The sequence below is a fragment of the Berghia stephanieae genome, chromosome 5 (assembly GCF_034508935.2).
Source record: "Berghia stephanieae isolate SIO BIC M18660-M18661 chromosome 5, UCSD_Bste_1.3, whole genome shotgun sequence".
NCBI classification, from domain to species: Eukaryota; Metazoa; Mollusca; class Gastropoda; order Nudibranchia; family Aeolidiidae; genus Berghia; species Berghia stephanieae.
Window position 1 is genome coordinate 11,339,268 of NC_088364.1, and position 19,832 is coordinate 11,359,099.

At 38.8% G+C, this 19,832-nt stretch overlaps 2 protein-coding genes across 6 annotated transcripts in view; both read right to left on the bottom strand.

Annotated features, from left to right (window-relative positions):
- LOC144972401 (FAD-dependent oxidoreductase domain-containing protein 2-like) overlaps positions 1-2,718 on the bottom strand; it is a 245,734-nt gene extending 243,016 nt beyond the window's left edge. Inside the window, exon 1 of the mRNA XM_078913550.1 lies at positions 2,698-2,718. The gene's annotated coding sequence lies outside the window, so the exon portion shown is untranslated. The remainder of the gene's footprint in view (positions 1-2,697) is intronic.
- A 7,583-nt stretch (positions 2,719-10,301) lies between these two features.
- The window catches only part of LOC144972400 (FAD-dependent oxidoreductase domain-containing protein 2-like), a 131,035-nt gene continuing 121,504 nt past the window's right edge, over positions 10,302-19,832 (bottom strand). For all 5 annotated transcript variants that reach the window (XM_078913543.1, XM_078913546.1, XM_078913545.1 and 2 more), the window contains 4 exons: positions 18,984-19,120; positions 16,875-16,903; positions 15,657-15,898; positions 10,302-10,756 (listed from right to left, as the gene is read on the bottom strand). In XM_078913543.1, the coding sequence (XP_078769669.1) occupies positions 10,443-10,756; positions 15,657-15,898; positions 16,875-16,903; positions 18,984-19,120 (722 nt within the window). In that variant the 3' untranslated portion in view covers positions 10,302-10,442. The remainder of the gene's footprint in view (positions 10,757-15,656; positions 15,899-16,874; positions 16,904-18,983; positions 19,121-19,832) is intronic.

Below are 19,832 nucleotides of genomic sequence, written 5' to 3' on the forward strand. Positions count from 1 at the left end.
CATTTACATGTATTGTTAATAATTCGTTGCAGTCAGGTGCTGTACCAGACATTTACAAAGTTGCTCATGTCAAACCCCTTTTGAAAAAACCTGATCTCGATAAAGAGAACTTAAAAAACTATCGCCCTGTCTCTAATCTTCCTTTTCTCTCTAAGATCTTAGAAAAGCTTGTTTTGAAACAATTACTGTCTCATCTTAAAAATAATTGTCTTGAAGAAAAATTTCAGTCTGCTTATAGGCAACATCATTCGACGGAAACCGCACTTGTTAGGGTTGTTAATGATCTCCTCTCTGTTATAGACAATGGTTCATGTTCTTTGCTGAATTTGCTTGACCTATCGTCTGCTTTTGATACTATTGATCACAATCTTCTTCTCAAACGTCTTGAAATTACTTATGGCGTGTCTGGTGCAGCGCTTGATTGGTTTAGGTCATATTTGTTTAATCGTAAACAGATTATTACGGTGGATGAATATAGATCGGAGGAAATCTTTCTTGATTGTGGGGTTCCCCAGGGTTCAGTACTTGGACCCGTTCTTTTTGTTTTGTACGTTGGCCCTCTGTCTAAAATCATCAGAAGTTTTGGTCTGTCTTACCATCAATACGCTGATGATACGCAATTGTACTGCGTTTCCAATATGAGAAATTTACAAGAAGTATCAGCCAATAGTAAAAATTGTATCCAAAGTGTTAAGAAATGGATGAATGAGAACAGACTGAAACTGAATGATGATAAGACGGAGGTGCTGTATGTGGGGAACAGGAAGTGGAAAAGTGAAACAGATTTGAAGTTGGGGGATGCCTCTATTCAAATTGTTGACAAAGTGAAAAACCTTGGCACATTCTTAGACTCTGGACTGTCGATGGAGCACCAGGTTAATAATTTGGTTAGATCTCTCTTTTTCCAACTAAAAAAGATTGCTTCCATTAGACGGTTCATATCTGAGGATGTGACCAAGCACCTGGTTGTGTCCCTCGTACTATCGAAATTGGATTATTGTAATGCTCTGTTGTTTGGCGTTTCGCAATACAATCTGAAACGTCTTCAGATTGTCCAAAACAGCGCTGCCAGACTAGTATTTATGAAGCGTAGGTGCGACTCTGCCGGACCTCTACTTCATGACCTGCATTGGCTGCCTGTTGAGAAAAGAATTAAATTCAAAGCTTGTGTTTTAGTGTATCGTTGTTTTGAAGGTACTGCCCCTTCCTACCTTTCAGAACTAATTGAAAGATATTCAAAACCCCGCCCCTTACGTTCGGCCAGTGATTCCACAAAACTAGTTGTCCCTCGAATTCGGAAAAATGCTGGAATGAGATCCTTTTCTCATTTCGGACCCTCTATTTGGAACGCCTTACCGCAGAGCATTCGTGAAAAAGAATCTTTGTCTATTTTTAAACGTTCGCTTAAAACATATTTGTTTCGATTTTAGTAGATGGTATGAGAAGCAAGATAGGTTTGGTTTGTGTTGTGTGTTGTATTGTGTGTGTGTGTATGTGTGTGTGTGTGTGTGTGCTTGTGTGTGTGAATGAGTATGTTTCAGCCAAAGTAATTTGTAATTTAAGCGCTTAGAGTCTGGTGTCTCGGAGTTATAGCGCTATATAAGTTTTCAGCATTATTATTATTATTATTATTATTATTGTACGTCTAGAATCTTTTCACTATCCAAAATCTTCCTTTTTACTGGCGCTGATATGACCTAAATGTGTTGCAAGCGCCGTAAAACCCTTAAAAACACAAAAACACAAACAAACTGCGGCTGACGCCTGAGTTATTTCAGTCTTCCCTTGGAATAGACCCTGAGAGAAAAATTTACACTATGAAAATAGGGAATATTTATTTTTATTATTTTTTTTTTTGTAATGATGTGGCTAAGGGTGATATCGTGGAAGCAAAAGAAGGGGCCATACAAACATATTTAATTTGATACATTGAAAGGGAGAGAACAATGGATGGATGGATGGTGTCGGTAGCAAGGGAGACAATAATGAAATTATGTGAGAGAAATCTACTTGGAAGACAATGGATATAGAAGACATAAAAACGTCTAGGAATGCTACTTATGAGTAGGCATAGGCACAGACTTTATATATATATATATATACACACATATATATATATATATATATATATATATATATAGATATATTATATATATATATATATATATATATATATATATATAATATATATATATATATATATATATATATATATATATCAAGTATAATTATGATCAACTTCAACAGTTCGCTCTCATCAGGAAGTGAAAGTGAAAGTAGTTTGTTGTGTTTCACTTTCACTTTCACTTCCTGTTGAGAGCGAATTCTCGAAACAAAATTGTAGTAGTTGATCATAATTATACTTGAACTATTGTATAAATAGCTCCTTTTATCCAAAAGTTGAGCACTATTATATAATTTAATGTGTGTGTGTGTGTGTGTCTGCGTGTGCGTGTGTGTGTGTGTGTGTGTGTGTGTGTGTGTGGATGTGTGTGAATGTGCCAACAGGCCGTTTTCTTGATATTTGCCACACAAAAATTACAACAATGAAGTTATTTGAACAAATTATGAAGAAAACAAATTTGCTAAATAATCAAAAATACAGAAATACAGAAATAACCATAATGAAAGGAGTACTCACCGTTATAACGATCAATAATAATCCATCGAATTAACCATAATGAAAGGAGTACTCACCGTTATAACGATCATTAATAATCCATCGAATTTAGGGGATATCGGCATCCGAGTCACATTAAAAGTTATGAACACGAGTTTACATTATTCTGTATAATAATATACTCTTTAACGAAACAAAATATTTTATCGGTCAATAATAACGCACCATGATATTTAAACACAAATTGAATGAATGAATGAATATATAATATATATATATATAGTAGTAGTAGTAGTAGTAGTAGTAGTAGTAGTAGTAGTAGTAGTAGTAGTAGTAGTAGTAGTAGTAGTAGTAGTAGTAGTAGTAGTAGTAGTAGTAGTAGTAGTAGTAGTAGTAGTAGTAGTAGTAGTAGTAGTAGTAGTAGTAGTAGTAGTACACTTGAATACATCTATTTGTTCATAATCCTTTGGCGGTCGTCATAGACGAGTATACTATGGCAAAATGTTTAAGATCTAAAAATAATATTATGGGTGTGAAACAGTGCTAGCGGGAGCAAGAAAGAAAAATACAAGAAGAAAAAAACCTGACTGTTTCACACAAAATTTTTCATATCTTTATCTTACACCAGTTACTGCTCCCTACTTTGTCTCGGCATAGTTTCAGGGACTTATCAGTCTATAGGGAATGAGATTAGCGGAAGAGTAGCGTCCCTTGATTGGACGTCACCGGCGGAAAAGTTATTAGAGAGAGAGAACGTCATGTTGGTTGTGCGCATGCGTCTCTAGTCCTCGCTTCCGGAGACACTTCACCGAAAGCGAGGACGAGAGAGACGCATGCGCAAAACCATGTTGACGTTCTCTCTGTAAGGTGATGTCCAATCAAGGGACGCTACTCTTCCGCTAATCTCATTCTCTATTGGACTATTAAAATTAACGTCTGTAGCATAGTACACATATTTTACAGGTCAGATAGCCGAACGTATTTATGGGCTTAGTTCAAAACGTTTTTGTAATGGACTATATTATTATTTTGCGTTGAGAGTTTGAGACAATGAGTCTATAACAATTTGGGTTATCAGACCTGCAGTTAAGTACACGTTGGTTTGGATGACTCATTAATTAAAATGTTAAAGAATTATGCAATCTAATTTTATTTTTTTTTACAAAACAATCCCAGAATTCATATTTATAAACACACCAACTCCGGAGTGAAAACAAATACACATAATTTGCTATGATAACCATCTACTTCATCTAGCTCCCTATTTTCTTGGTGTGACCACACAGTCGAGCTCTTTGCCAAGTAAGCGTGTATAGTGATATAAGTACCAATGAGTTGTAACGTGTTCGGGTTATCAGACCTGCAATTAAGTACACGTTTGTCTGGATGCATCATTAAATAAAATGTTAAAACATGCAATCTGCATCTTTTTAACAATCACAGAATTCATATTTATAAACACACCAAGTCCAGAGTGAAAACAAATACACATATTTTTCAATGATATAATATCTACTTGATCCAACTCCTTACTTTCTTGGTGTCGAGCTCATTGCCAAGTAATGTGTGTATAGAATATTATAGTGATATAAGTACCAATGAGTCGTAACGTGTTCGAGTCTGCAGTACTCTGTCGTACTCCAGAAAAACCCATATTTTAAAATTTGGCCAAAAAACTCGTCCTTCAAATATCGATCGGTTTAAATGACCCTCATCTTGGAAAAAAAAACTCTCAAAGCTGGGACTTTGCGAAGTCCCAAGTTTGAGAGGGTTATTTTTGGCCAAGATAAGGGTTATTTAAATCGATCGATATTTGAAGGACGAGTTTTCTGGCCAACTTTTGAAATATGTTTTTTTTTTCTAGAGTACGGCAGTACTCTGCTTGTTTCTTCCCCCACTTCACATCCTTGAACTCTCAAAGTCAGGTTAATCTTTCACAGTTCGAGAGTTATTCTCGAACACGATAATCAACAAACGTGTTTGAGTGACACGCTTGCGAACGTGAGAAAAAAACAATTTTTGCGAATAATTTACATGGCAAGCAAACGTTTCGAAATAATAGAATTAAAATGGGGTGATCAGGTTTTCATTCAGTCGCCGAGTCATTGTTCACATGACTTGTTGCTGTTCAACGATAGGATATTTCTTTTTTAAAGAATGTAAACAAGCTGCTTTCTGTCTACAACAGTTGTAAACATACCCCTTGGGTATTTCGAAAATTGTGAAAACACTTATTATAGTTTTGAGCACATTGTGAAATTTAGGCAAGTTTTGAGCAGATGGATAAATGATAAAGATCGCCCCCCCCCCCCCCCTCCACAGTAAAAGATGTTCAGCAAGATCCGGCATGAATGGGAAAGATCTATAGTCATGTTTTCGTCCAACCCAGTCATCAATCACATGATTTGTTGCTGTACAACGATTGGACATTTCTCAACAAATGTAACCAGGCTGTGTGCTTATGAAAACTGTAAACATAGGTGCCGCGCTGAGGACCGGTCCTTGGACCGGTCCCACGGTCTTTTAGCTGTGAACCGGGGATCGGTCCCATAGTGAAGACCGGCGGCGGTCCTCACTTCTTATCACCTTTCAACTAGTGCCGCGCTGAAGACCGGTCTGATCACCTTCGGTCTCGCGCCATAGCCTACTACTTCCCCAGCGATTCGTTGCCTTCGGTTGCCTGTCTTCCACCAATCACCACCCATCCACTTAATTAATCGCACCCACCCCCCTTTGCCATACACTAAACGACACAGACGACCATACAGACAGACGACCACCAACCTCCACTCCGCAAACCGCCCTTTCGTGTGTGAGATGGGGGGAACAGGAGGCGCACGCCTTGGACGATTCCATTATACGGGGTAAATTTCAAAATTTACTACACCATAATGATCGCAATGACAATGATCTATGGTGAAGGCATGACCCCTCTTCTCTAATGGGTTATTGTTTGAAATGTATGTGACTACTAAAGATGTGTGTGTATGTGTGTGTGTGTGTGTGTGTGTGTGTGTCGAACCTAGCAAGTAGCAAATCCGATTTTTTGTTTTCTTTTGTCCATCTCTTGTCACCACTCCTTTCTATCGCAGTGTTGTCATTTAAAATAATACAATAATATTAAAATTTCGTTTGGTGTTTTTACTAATCAAATAATATGAGTTTCATTAGTTTCTTCCTTCCAAAAAAACCCAGTTATAACGTCTGAATTTTAAAAAAGTCCAATAGAATATTTGGGGACCCCGATAGCTCAGTTGATAGAGCACTCTCTTTATACGCAAAGGGCCAGAGATCGATCCCGGGTGCAGTCGAGTTTTTTCTGAATCCCTGTCTACTCAGCAATGAATGGGTAGCTGAGTTTGTTAGATCTGGCGAAAAGTCACCATCGACCCCTCTTATTACCTCATCCACCCCCTCTTATTATAACTTCACGTCTCTCTCTTACTCTTCAAGGCTCGCTGCCCTCTAATTGTGTGTGTGGGGGGGGGGGGAGGGAGGGGTAGGAGTTGCGTGTGTGTATCAACGCCACGAACAACTCGATCAACGCCTTGGGCGATGCCATTATCTCCGTTAATGGGGATAAATTTCAAATTTTATTAAATTATCGAAGTAACAATGAAGTACGGTGAGCAAATAAAGAAGGCATCACCCCTCTTCTCTAATTAGGTTACAATTTGAAATGAGTGTGACTACTCCGTGTGTTTTACTCCTGTAGGTTTTCATCGTGTAGCGGTCTTTAACGGTTCAAGAATGAACGATCCCACGGTCTCAAAGGTCAAACCGGTTCGAATTTCCAACAGTCTCTCAGGAATGTTCAATGTCGAAAAGGACATCCTTGCGGTCTTCATTTCCCAAGGACCGTAGGACCGTGGTCCTTAAGCTTGCCAAGGACCGCCCCGCACTAGTAAACATACCCATGAGTCACGCTGAGCAAAATGACAAATTGTGATGTTGGATATTTCTCAAACTGTGAACACTTTCACTATGTTGGGTCATTTTGAGCACATATTCCAATGTGACCAATGACCTCGAGCACATGGAAAGGGAATATTATAGATCGTTCCCATTACCAGCACGCAAATGACGTCAGGCGACCATCGTATTTTGAAACCTTATGCTAAAAAGTCCGTCCTGACGGTCCCGGGCCAGAGTTCTGAGACTTTCAAGATCTTTGTTGCGGCTTTAGTACGGAGGGCACTGCAGTGTTTCTTAGTTCTTCAGGGATTTATTCGGCCTCATCTGAATTCAGACATTTCTGATATGTAGATCCTGCAAACATAGGAGATTTAAAACGCAATCGACATTCGAATGGTTTGACACGATGTCCGTTCCAACTTTGTGAACACACCCACCGCATTTCGGCGTGTTTTCAGTAAGAAAAAAAAAACACGTGGGCCCCATATTATAATATCCTACGACGGCAAAACACTTTAATTCATTGTTATTCGGACCAAAAAATATTCTTCATATCAATTCGATAGACTGAAACGATCCCAACTGTGTGGGGAAATTTTCAAACTAGAGATTTTTTTATTTCAATCCAGAGATTGTTTATTTCAAACCAGAGATTTTTTATTTCAAACCAGAGATTTTTTATTTCGAACCAGAGATCTTTTATCTCAAACTAGAGATTTTTAATCTCAAACTAGAAATTTTAAATCTCGAACTAGAAATTTTTAATATCAAACATTTTTTAAAGAACTATTTTGAGTTTAAGAATTAGTGACAGATTAGGAAGTGGCCGTGGGTGGGGGAGGGGGGCATTTCTTTCATTCAATATATTATGTCAATTCTGATACTTCTATATAATGTTTAGAAGTCTGACCGATGTAGAGAAAATGCGTTTTGTCAAATGTATGACAGCTTTGTTTCATAACAATTATCTTTTGGGGAAATCTAAACGACCTGATTATGTGACCTTTTCACTTCCGCAATGGAGCGAGAAGGCAAGTGTGTTAGGTCCGTGATTAGAGATAGATATCGTGCATTCAATGGGTGTGATAGGTGGTGATGAAAGTAGTAGTAGTAGTAGTAGTAGTAGTAGTAGTAGTAGTAGTAGTAGTAGTAGCAGTAGTAGTAGTAGTAGTAGTAGTAGTAGTAGTAGTAGTAGTAGTAGTGGTAGTGGTAGTAGTAGTTGTAGTAGTAGTAGTAGTAGTAGTAGTAGTAGTAGTAGTAGTAGTAGTAGTAGTAGTAGTAGTAGTAGTAGTAGTTTTTGCAGTAGTAATAGTAGTAGTAGTAGTAGTAGTAGTAGTAGTAGTAGTAGTAGTAGTAGTAGTAGTTTTTGCAGTAGTAATAGTAGCAGTAGTAGTAGTAGTAGTAGTAGTAGTAGTAGTAGTAGTAGTAGTAGTAGTAGTAGTAGTAGTAGTAGTAGTAGTAGTAGTAGTAGTAGTAGTAGTAGCAGCAGTAGTAGTAGGAGTAGTAGTAGTAGTAGTAGTAGTAGTAGTAGTAGTAGTAGTAGTAGTAGTAGTAGTAGTAGTAGTAGTAGTAGTAGTAGTAGTAGTAGTAGTAGTAGTAGTATAGTAGTAGTAGCAATGGTGGCCTTTCTCTTTCTCTATTTATCACCCCCCTCCTTCCCTCTCTCTCTCTCTCTCTCTCTCTCTCTCTCTCTCTCTCTCTCTCTCTCTTGCTCTCTCTCTCTCTCTCTATCTATCTATCTATCTATCAATCTATCTATCTATCTATCTCTATTCATCTCCCTCTCCCTCCCTCTCCCTCTTTCTCCCTCTCTCTCCCTCTCTATCTCTCTCCATCTCTTTCCTCCCTCCCTTCTCTCTCTCCCTCTCTTTCTGTCTCCTCCCTTCTTCCCCCCCCCCCCGCCCCATCTCTATTTCTATTCCTTTTGTCTTCCTCACACATATTCAATGAATGATAAATGCCATCATTTCTGAAGATATCGTGTGAAAAATATCATAAGGCCAAATTCTTAACGTGTAAGAGAGAAGGAAAAAATAGCCTCAGGTCTTGTTTGCCAAACTGAAGAAGAAAAAAAAACATCACATTTATTAAATTTTGGCCAGAAAATTCGACATTCAAATGCGATCGATTAAAAGGACATTATCTGGTCAAAAACTCTCAAACCTGGGACTTCAGGGAAGTTTTCAAGTAAGTCTCAGGATTTATAGTTTTTGACAAGATGCGGATCATTTTAATCGATCGATATTTGAAGGACGAGTTTTCTGGCCAAAATATTATTAATAAGTTGTTTTGGATTTGTTTGTTTTTTCAGAGACGCCATTATGTTGAGTGGAACTGAGGCATGTGAATTAGTGAAAGTACTTGATAGCATCAGGGAGAAATATGAATAATGAGTTATCAAACACGAATGCTTCATGTGTTGATCCAGACCTTACAGTCAAAAGCAAACACTCAGCCATTAACATTTTTTTAAGATTAAAAAAAAAATGATGCCCTTGACCCACGACATCATAAGACATAAGATATCGTCGCCTAGACCAACCACGAAGGAGTATAGATAATTCATCAAACAAGGTGTCTGATGTCAACAGGAATCACCCATGTTGTGCAATAATCTTGCCCAAGGAAGAAAAAGAAAGTGCCTGAAGCGGGGCTCGAACCCGGGACTTTCCGAGTCACAGTGCAATGCCTTAACCACTCGGCCACTTCCTCCCTCTCTCTCTCTCTCTCTCTCTCTCTCTCTCTCTCTCTCTCTCTCTCTCTCTCTCTCTCTCTCTCTCTCTCTCTCTCTCTCTCTCTCTCCCTCTTCCCCCATTAACATCAACAATTTTTTTTAAAAACAGATACCCAACCAGGATTCATCACACTGACATATTCCACCAGGTCAGACACATACAAATACAGCTTGTTCCCTTCGAACAATAGGGAATGAGATTAGCGGAAGAGTAGCGTCCCTTGATTGGATGTCACCCGTGACGTCACCGGCGGAAAAGTTATTAGAGAGAGAACGTCATGTTGGTTGTGCGCATGCGTCTCTCGTCCTCGCGGCGAGGACGAGAGACGCGTACGCACAACCAACATGACGTTCTCTCTCTAATAACTTTTCCGCCGGTGACGTCACAGACTATGGGTGACGTCCAATCAAGGGACGCTACTCTTCCGCTAATCTCATTCCCTCTACATGAATGGAACAAACTACCACATGACATAATAGACATCACAGACTCAACATCATTTCAACGCGTTTTCCACATATACAAAAACACAGGGAGGATTGAATGACTTGAGGGACAGGATTCGTGTGGTGTGATAGGTAACATAATTTATGTGTTTAAGATTAATTTGCGATGATGGGCACAGTGCCCCCAGTAGCGTGGCATGCTTCCAGTATAGGGTGGTGCCAGAATCAGAAGAAAATGACTTAAAGCGTGCTATATTTGTAAATACAAAAGAAAGATAACAAATTAAAGAAAAGACTTACTGAAATAAATAAGAGGCGATATACATCATTTCTCAGTTTTATTTAAAAAATTTTTAGATGCTGTAATCCGTTTTTAAAAGATGGATGCGGTGCCAAGCACCAAATCAACCAATATAGCCACGCCCCTGAGTGCCCCATTTGCATCTTAAAAACAAGAAACAAAGTGAGTAGGAAAGTGCCAGAAGACAACAGAGAATAAAAACTGCGCGGCTTCGATGGGGGTTCGAACCCGCGACCTTACTGGTACGACAACTCCGCCTGGCCGAGGTCCAACACATTGTATTACACTTGGATCAGGTTCTTACATTTTATTAAAGAAAATAAATATTATGATTTTATTTTAAACAGATAAGAACTAAGACTTCACATTTTTGGACATTTCAAATTTCAAATCCTTTTTTTTGGCAACTGGTTTACTGTGAAAAATTAACGTTTCGAGGAAAAGTGTGACAGATTCGAATCATGTGTGGCATAATATTGCAATCCAGACAGACCCTTTCCCTTCATGTATTGATTCTCACAACTCTCTGGTAGCGACATGTGGGTCATGGCTAAGCGGAAACAGGTCTCTGAGAAAAAGTTCCTTTGGTCACTGTCCATAATGTGTTCCAAGAAACGCCTCAGAGGTACATGGTGACTTTCTGGCGCATCCCAAGTGGCCAGGAAGTCTTCTAAGATATGATGTAGAGCATCTGGTCGGGGCAGAGCCATGTCTTTTTGTTTGGACGCCATTTGCACAGCTGGAAACGAAACAAAGAATGAGCTGATTGAGTGGTAAAAGCATTACACAATGGTTAGCAGGAAGGTAACGAGTTCCAGGCCAGCTACTGCCACTTTTTTCCCTTGGGCAAGACTATTGAACGTTAAGTTATAGCCTGACATTGAAACCCAAAAAGACTGGCATTTTGACGTCATTATTTGGTTTTTGCACCGCCTAGTGAGTTGTCGTTAGTAGAGCTCATGGAAACAAGTGGTCTCATTGGTTTCTTGGGCAACGAGAGTAAACCCTCTTGACATCAGAAGTTTATTTGATGGATTGTCTATATTCCTCCATGGAATGCCTAGACCACGTCATCAAACACAATATGCGTGAAAGGGCGTAATCTTTAACTCACTCAAATCTAACACCGACTATAGGGAATGAGATTAGCGGAAGAGTAGCGCCCCTTGATTGGACGTCACCTTACAGAGAGAGGGTCAATTTGGTTTTGAAATGTCTCAAGCCGCTTTCACCGGAAGCGAGGACGAGAGACGCATGCTCACAACCAACATGACGTTCTCTCTCTAATAACTTTTCCGCCGGTGACGTCACAGACTATGGGTGACGTCCAATCAAGGGACGCTACTCTTCCGCTAATCTCATTCCCTATATCCGTAGTACACCCTGGGTTACTTTTATCCAATGCCTATTTATTCCATTTTTATGAGACAAATTATAGGCGTAGTATCAAAACTAATGTTTTTAGTTTTTGCATGTCAATCGTTGATGAACGAAACTATCTATGTACATGCTCATTTTAGTACATTTTTTTCAAATTTTGAAAAGTAGAAAAAAATCTCTTGGATTGAGTGAGTTAATATACCATAATATTTTACCCAATTTCTACTGCTTAAATAGTAAGTACACTGAGTGATTTTATTTCTGTTTCATGTCAGTGTTGCTCTCAGTTTTACGTTTCATCCTATCGCCGAAATCACAGGCAGTATCTCTTTTTTCATCTCCCCCCCCCCCCCAACACAACCCCACCCCACCCCCACCCCACCCCGCTTGTTTTCCTGTCGCTTTCAGTTGCTGAACCGAGCGCGAACCAAACGGAAATGTTTTAGTCTCAGAATCCAAATTAGGTACTCTTAGTTTTCTTGCAACAGAGTGGAACAACACAGGGGGCAGCGGCGTGGCTCAGCGGTACGGTCTTTGCTTCGTATCCAAAAGGTACCGAGTTCGACTGCCCACCTCGTCGTGTAGCCTTGAGCAAGTCACCTAGCCCTAGCTCACTTTGCGGGCGCTGCACTGCGTCAAACGCATGGGTTAATCCAGTCTTCCCTTAGAATTAACCCTAAAGACAAATTTCCCCTTGGGCATGAATAGAGAGAATTTTTTTTTAAAATTTCTTTTTTTATTGTTTTAAGAACATCTTTTGGATGATTAATTCTCGCTAAAATGTCACCCCTCCCGTCCAAACGACATTATATCACGTGGTTTAGATTCTAAAAATAGAATATATAGTCATCATGCGAGACATGGAGCAAGATGCTTTATTGAGGAGAACGACCCATCATTCCTTAAACAGGCCAAGGACTAAATTTGACATTTCATTTCATTTGTGACTTATCGTAACAAAACGGTATTACATAGGGATGAATCGAGATTTGAAAAGCTGAATTTAGAATAGAATTCAAGTATGTTTGATGTCACGTCCGCCCAGCAAAGAAAGACAAAGAAAATAGGTGCGTTTTAGTCTTCATGCTGGCTAGAACTTTTTCACATGTCATGTGATCATAATGTATAAAAGTCAAAACATGATCATATGTATGTTTTTCTCCTCTGGATACACTTTTATGCTCGTCGGAGAAGTATTTTATAAGGGCGTCCGCCATTGTTCCGATAGTTTAGAACCAGTTACTAAGTTACTATGCGTGATTACGAGGGAAGTGACGTCACAACTGTTGAAGTCTAGTGAATGATTATAAATACAGTAGAACCTTATTAAAACAACAGGCATGGTGGGAACGGCCTAAGACTCCTATTATAACCGAGTCTTGTTATGGCCGATTTTCAGTCGAAACAACCCAAGTGGTCTGAATCACATATTTATCACTATAGATAGAACGAAGAGGACGTCACTCAAGTCTTTGTTATTGTATTTTGCCATCCGTGTTTGTGAGTGATTCTCACTAAACTGTATTAACTAGACTATAAAAGTTCATGGTTACACATAGTTTTGTGTGTTGGTCCGTTATATTTCCGGATGGCAATGTTATGACCTTCTTAGCCAAGTGCATACTATCTATTAGTTATCATTTGTAATCCCCCCCCCCTCTCTCTCTCTCTCTATCTCTCTATCTATCTCACACACATACACACACACACACACACACACACATGAATACAATTCCAAGCTGTCAGTTGTGCGTGTGTTCATTTGTGTTTATTGTGCTAAAAAAAATACTGTCTGCCTGAACCAAGGGTCGTGATATCATGACAACTATGTAGTATGCTAATAAGTAGCCTACACACACACACATACACACATACATACAGAGAGAGAGAGAGAGTGTGTGTGTGTGTGTGTGTGTGTGTGTGCGCGCGTCGTTCATGAACTAGGCCTGCCTACTACTCTCAGTTGCCTTTAGCTTTTTGAGTTAACATATGTGGGATAATGCAAGAGTGTGTGTGTGTGTGTGTGTGTGTGTGTGTTCATGAACTAGGCCTGCCTACTACTCTCAGTTGCCTTTAGCTTTTTGAGTTAACATATGTGGGATAATGCGAGAGAGAGAGAGAGAGAGAGAGAGAGAGAGAGAGAGAGAGAGAGAGTGTGTGTGTGTGTGTGTGTGTGTTCATGAACTAGGCCTGCCTACTACTCTCAGTTGCCTTTAGCTTTGTGAGTTAACATATGTGGGATAATGCAAGAGAGAGAGAGAGAGAGAGAGAGAGAGAGAGAGAGAGTGTGTGTGTGTGTGTGTGTGTGTGTGTGTGTGTGTGTGTGCGTTCATGAACTAGGCCTGCCTACTACTCTCAGTTGCCTTTAGCTTTTTGAGTTAACATATGTGGGATAATGCAATGTGTTTGGATATGCTAAGTGGTTTTCACCTCGCCTATTATAGGGAATGAGATTAGCGGAAGAGTAGCGTCCCTTGATTGGACGTCACCTTACAGAGAGAACGCCAATTTGGATTTGAAGCGTCTCAAGTCGCTTTCACCGGAAGCGAGGACGAGAGACGCATGCGCACAACCAACATGACGCTCTCTCTCTAATAACTTTTCCGCCGGTGACGTCACAGACTATGGGTGACGTCCAATCAAGGGACGCTACTCTTCCGCTAATCTCATTCCCTATAATCGATAAGGTTCTTAAAATGCTCTCATACAGCCGGTGAAATTTACTGTAAAGACGAAGAGGGAGAAAAAGAAAACAACGGGATTTTATATATATATATTATATATATATTATATATATATATATATATATATATTATATATATATATTAAATATATATATATATATATATATATATATATATTAATATATATTTATTATATATATATATATATATATATATTTATATATATATATATATATATATATATATATATATATATATATATATATATTAAAACCAGGTCTGTGTTATATCCGGGGCTGTTTTTATATGGGTTGCTGAACCGAACGCGAAACAAACGCCTATGTTTTAGTCTCAGGGTTTTTTGTTTTTTGTTGTTGTTTTTTTTTGTTTGTTTGTTTGTTTGTTTTTGCAATGTCAGAAACTGTCTTACATTTTCTTGCGTGCTTTAATTGTAATTCTAGAACTTTTTACTATTCCATTTTCTTCCTTTTTACTGGCGCTGATATGACCTTAAAGCGTTGCAAGCGCTGTAAAACCCGTAAATACCAATCAAATAAAAAAAAAAGAACAACAACAAAAGAAAGGACTTGAAATCACCAAAATTTTCATAGTTGTGTCTATAGATTCAATTTTTACTCCCTGGTTTCATGCCTACTTTGTAACGGTGGGTCACATTTTAACTCTAAATTTTGGCATCTCATCTGGTTCATCCGAACACGAAGTCGTTTTAAGACGATAAATCACCAACAAAAACAACAACAAAAAACAGACCTGCCCAATACTACGAAAAATCCGTAAAAATAAGAAATTTTGTCATCAATTTCAGAACTAAGTAAGCATCTTTAACTCATTAAATCTTTATTGAAACTGGCAGTTTTTGGTGCCTGACCACAATTTTAAGGTTTTCGAAGTGTTATTAAATCCTAGTGACATTATATCGTTGATTTTATAGTTTTTCCCTCTCTTTAAACGAAAACGTCATGGTATGACCTAAAAGTTTCGCGAACACCTACCATTTCATAAGCTTTACACAAAAAACGAGCGGATTGGTGGGTTTTGTATGACACTAGCTTTCGGATCGGAGGGTCCTGTGTTCGAGCCTCGCTCTGCGCATAGTTGAGTCCTTTGAAAATGCTCTTTACTCACATTCTCTCACCGTACTCAGGTTTAAAATGAGTACCTGGCCGTAAACAGCGTTGTTTCTGTTCGAAAAATAATTGTAATATCGCCTAACAGGCGTTATGTCACGTCCTACATGTTAAGCGTTGCTGTAAAGCGCTTTGAGCATGTTTAGTGGGTATTGCGCTACATAGATATTCAAGGTTTGTATGACACTCGCCTCGATCCTACAGATTACTGGTTCAATTCCTGCTGTTGGCTGCGCAGACATTGAAAAATGCATCATTATATACATTATCTCACCGCACTCAGGGTTAGATTGAGTACCACCTAGCCAGGCAAAAATATTTTTTTCAGTATTGCCGATGACGTTATGCCCCTTGTAAAGCGCTTTAATCATAATTTGATGGATATTGTTCTATATGAAAAGTTGAAATTTATCTTTGCATAACTCACCAGTGGGCAACTGCTTGTAATAGTAAAGTAGAGGGTGTAAAAAATTGGATTTAAGAGCAAGTAAAGGTGCCGTTTGGGCCCTTTCCGGACTAAAGACATCACTTCCGGGGAATGAGAAGTTCTGGCCATATTCTAAGGTGAGGACCAGAACGGACCCCTTAGAAACTAGGCCGGTGCGTTGTTCCAAACTGTCCATCAAATTGACTGGGTAGTCTTCTATGTAATCAAAACTCTTGCCGTCTCTGTTGGAAATTTGAGATGAGTTTGAGGTAGTGATAGAGGTAACAATGTTTATGAAAACATTCAGCACACTCGATCACGTGATATCATTCACGCAGGGTATTATCTTATTTTTAAAACTGAAAAAAACTCTTCTTTCTATCGTACTCTTTAAAAAAAATTATGACCAAAAATAACACTTTTTAAAGATACTGGCCAAAAAATAATACTTTTTAAAGATTCTGGCCAAAAAAAAAACAGACAAAAATACTTCTTTAAAATTCTGGCCAAAAAACAGCATCAACTGGTCCTTCAGTTGCCGATCGATTGAAATGACCTTCACCTTGTCAAAAACTCTCCAATCTAGGATTTCAAGGCATTCTTCGAAAATGTTTGAGATTTTTGACAACATGAGGGTCATTTTAATCGATCAATATTCGAAGGACTAGTTTTCTGATAAAAGGAATAAACATAAATGAATATAACAGCTTCAAAAGAAAAGAAATTAAAAAAAAAATAATAAAAAAAATAAAAAACACGGAACGTTTCGGACTCAAAACCCTTCTTCAGCCAACAACAACAAAAAACTATACAAACATAAATGCATTACTAATTAAATTCCAGTTCGTCGAGCACCTTCTACCAAATTTCTCTGTTGTCGATCTGAAATTTAGTCATGTAATTATGTTTGTTTTTTGTTTTGTTTTTTTGTTTTGTTGGCTGACGAAGGGTTTAAGTCCGGAACGTTCGGTGTTTGGTATTTTGTTATTTTTTGAAGCTGTTATATTCATATTTTGTTTATTAGTTATTACAGTCCACAGCTTCTAGCAGCTTAATTTCACTAGTTTTCTGATTAAATGTTTTAAAATGTATTGTTCTTTTTTTTTACTTTCAAAGTAAGGCATCATTTATGATTCATAAACGCACTAATCAAATAAAAATCCAATATAATTTAAATTCATTGTTATATTGTCGATAGTAATCGATGCTTATACTTACTGTGAAAATATGGCCACATCTCCTAAAACCTGAAACAAACAAAAACCAAAAAAAATCATTATATAACTCTATCAGGCATTATTTTTTTTATATAATTTCATGTGAATTATAGGTCCGGCTTCGTGGTCTCATGGCATGACACCCGCCTCGGACTAGTAGGTCTTTGGTTCGAGACCCGGACTCAGCGGCTCAAAGTCCCAGGATGGGGCCCTTGGTTCAAATTCTCCCACCGAGCTCAGGTGTAAACTGAGTTCTTGTCCGTTGTTAGCGAATAAAAAAAAGTTTTATTATTTTAAATATCGCTTTGTAGGCTCCATGGCTCGTCCTATGTGTTAAGCGTAATAAACAAAGATGAAGACAACAGCTTCAAAAAACGAACGAAATACAAACAACAACAACACAATTATCATCATCATCATTGCCTTTTTCACCCTGGGTCAGGGTATAGGCCACAGACAAACAGTTTCCATTCCTCTCTATCCTGAGCTAACTTTTAAATCTCATTCCATGTCTTACCCATTCCAGAAACTCTTCGGTCACCCAAGCTAAAAAAAGGATTTGGTTTGTCCGTCTGCGTTTCTGTAACAATAAAAACTTAAATACACGGGACAACGTGGCTCAGCAATATGGTCTTTACTTCGTACCCGAAAGGTGCCGAGTTGAGCTTTTTTGAGCTTTTTTATATAAAAATAAATAAATAAAAATAAAATTCTCTTTATTCATCCCCAAGGGGAAATTTGTCTTTAGGATCTAATCCAAGGGAAGACTGGAATAACCCAGGCGTCAGCCGCAGTGCAGCGCCGCAAATTGAACTAGGGCTAGGTGACTTGCTCAAGGCCACACAACGCAGCGGCGGGTGATCGAACTCGTTACCTTTTGGGTACGAAGCAAAGACCGTACCGCTGAGCCACGCTGCCCCATATAGCGCAATATCCACTGAACGTACTCAAAGAACTTTACACGGGTCGTCATTATAAAAAGATGAGTGTTCATTTTTGGGTTCTGATTCATCCTGGAAAAGTAGCGTTTTGGACGATACGTGCTATAAAAAAATAATTAAGCTTTTATATAGAGCAATATCCACTAAACGTGCTCAAAGCGCTATATAAGGGGGTCCTAGCCAACAACAACACTTAACATTTAGGACGGGACATGACGCCTGTTAAGCGATATGTGACCCATCGTCCAAAACGGTTTTATGTCGGAACGAACCAGATGCTTAAAACTGAACTACATGTTAAACTGGTCAAAAATTTAAATTGTTGGCATTAGCACCCTAAAATATGGTATCCATTCTCCTCAATAAAACATATAAATTCAACACAAGTCTGATATTTCTGGCTATAAATTCAATTTTCAGCATCTTAACCAGCCCGACTTAATACCGTTTTGAGGCGAAGGGTCACATATTACAATTCTTTCGGACAGAGAAAACGCTGATGACGGCCAAGTACTCATTTTAGACCTGAGTAAGGTTAGAGAATGTGAGTAAAAAGTCTTATCCAAGGACTCAACTATGCGACGAGAGAGGCTCGAACCCAGGACCTTCCGACCGAAAGCGAGTGTCATACCACAAGACCACATAGCCGCATAGCGTAGTTCGACTACCCGTCGCGCTGTGTGTGGCCTTGAGCAAGTCACCTACCTACCTACCTACCTACCTACCTACCTAGCTTTAGCTCACTTTGCGGCGCTGCACTTCAGCTGACTCCTGGGTTATTCCAGTCTTCCCTTGGAATAGATCCTAAAGAAAACATTCCTCTTCGGGATGAATAAAGGAATTTAGAGAGATAGAGAGTTAGAGAGAGAGAGAGAGAGAGCGAGAGAGAGAGAGAGAGAGAGAGAGAGAGAGAGAGAGAGAGAGAGAGAGAGAGCTGCTATTGAGTTGCGTATAAAAATGTGTTTAAATTACGACAATAGATAGGCCCTTTATAAATACTTTCTGAACTGAACAAATAACTAAAATCTAAAGTTTCTCGTCACTCTAAAAGGTTGAGTGTCCATTTTTGGATTCTGATTCGCCCTGGCAAAGAAGCGTTTTTGGAAGATACGTGACACATTAATCTGCTTACAACACCACAAACCCCGTTCCTTTTTCTTTTCACTCACAGAGGTCATCTGATAGGGTCCAGAGGCTTCGTTGATCCGCTTGATTATTGTGTTGAATAAAGCAGTTGCCGGCAAATGTCTGGAAGGCCAGGGGATGTTCTCGTAACGCCACTCCAGAAGGCGGTGTAAGGCACGTGCTGTAAACAGAGGAACACGGTGAGTTTATATTTGATGCATTTTAACAAGAGTATGGCAAGGATGAATTTTTTTTATATATAAACTTTCTATAAAGAGCTAAAAGTGTATATATTTTTTATATAGCGCAATATCCACTAAGTGTCTAATAGTTTTACAAAGGTTCCCTGACCAACAGCATTACATTACAGTATATTGTGTAGGATGTGATATGGCGCCTGTTAGGCGATAATTCATTTGTTGCGGCACAGACAACGTTGTTAACGCCCAGACATTCATTTCATTCCAAAGTAAGGTGAGAGAATGTGAGTAAAGAGCCTTTTCCAAGGACTCAACTATGCGCCGAGCGAGGCTCGAACCCTCCTCCTTCCGATCCGAAAGCGAGTGTCATACCACTATACAACATAACCGCATAGGGGAAACTTTAAAGTGAGGATGACCAGAAATTTAATGCTTTTTTATGCACTAGTCAAAAGCGATACTTAACTGCCAGAAGCTGTCGACTGTAACAATGTTGGAATCTAGAATTCGTAAATATAATGTGTCTGGCCTCCTTTCTTACTTCTTTTACGATTGCCGAATTCTTGTTATCTGTGCGTTCAACGATGGTACAAGATAAAGATCTGAACAAGTGTGTATGAAAGGTGCCAGACAAAGAAAGAAAGAAAATAGAAGAAAAAAAAAGCATCCCAAAAAGTTAGTCGACCTCGGATG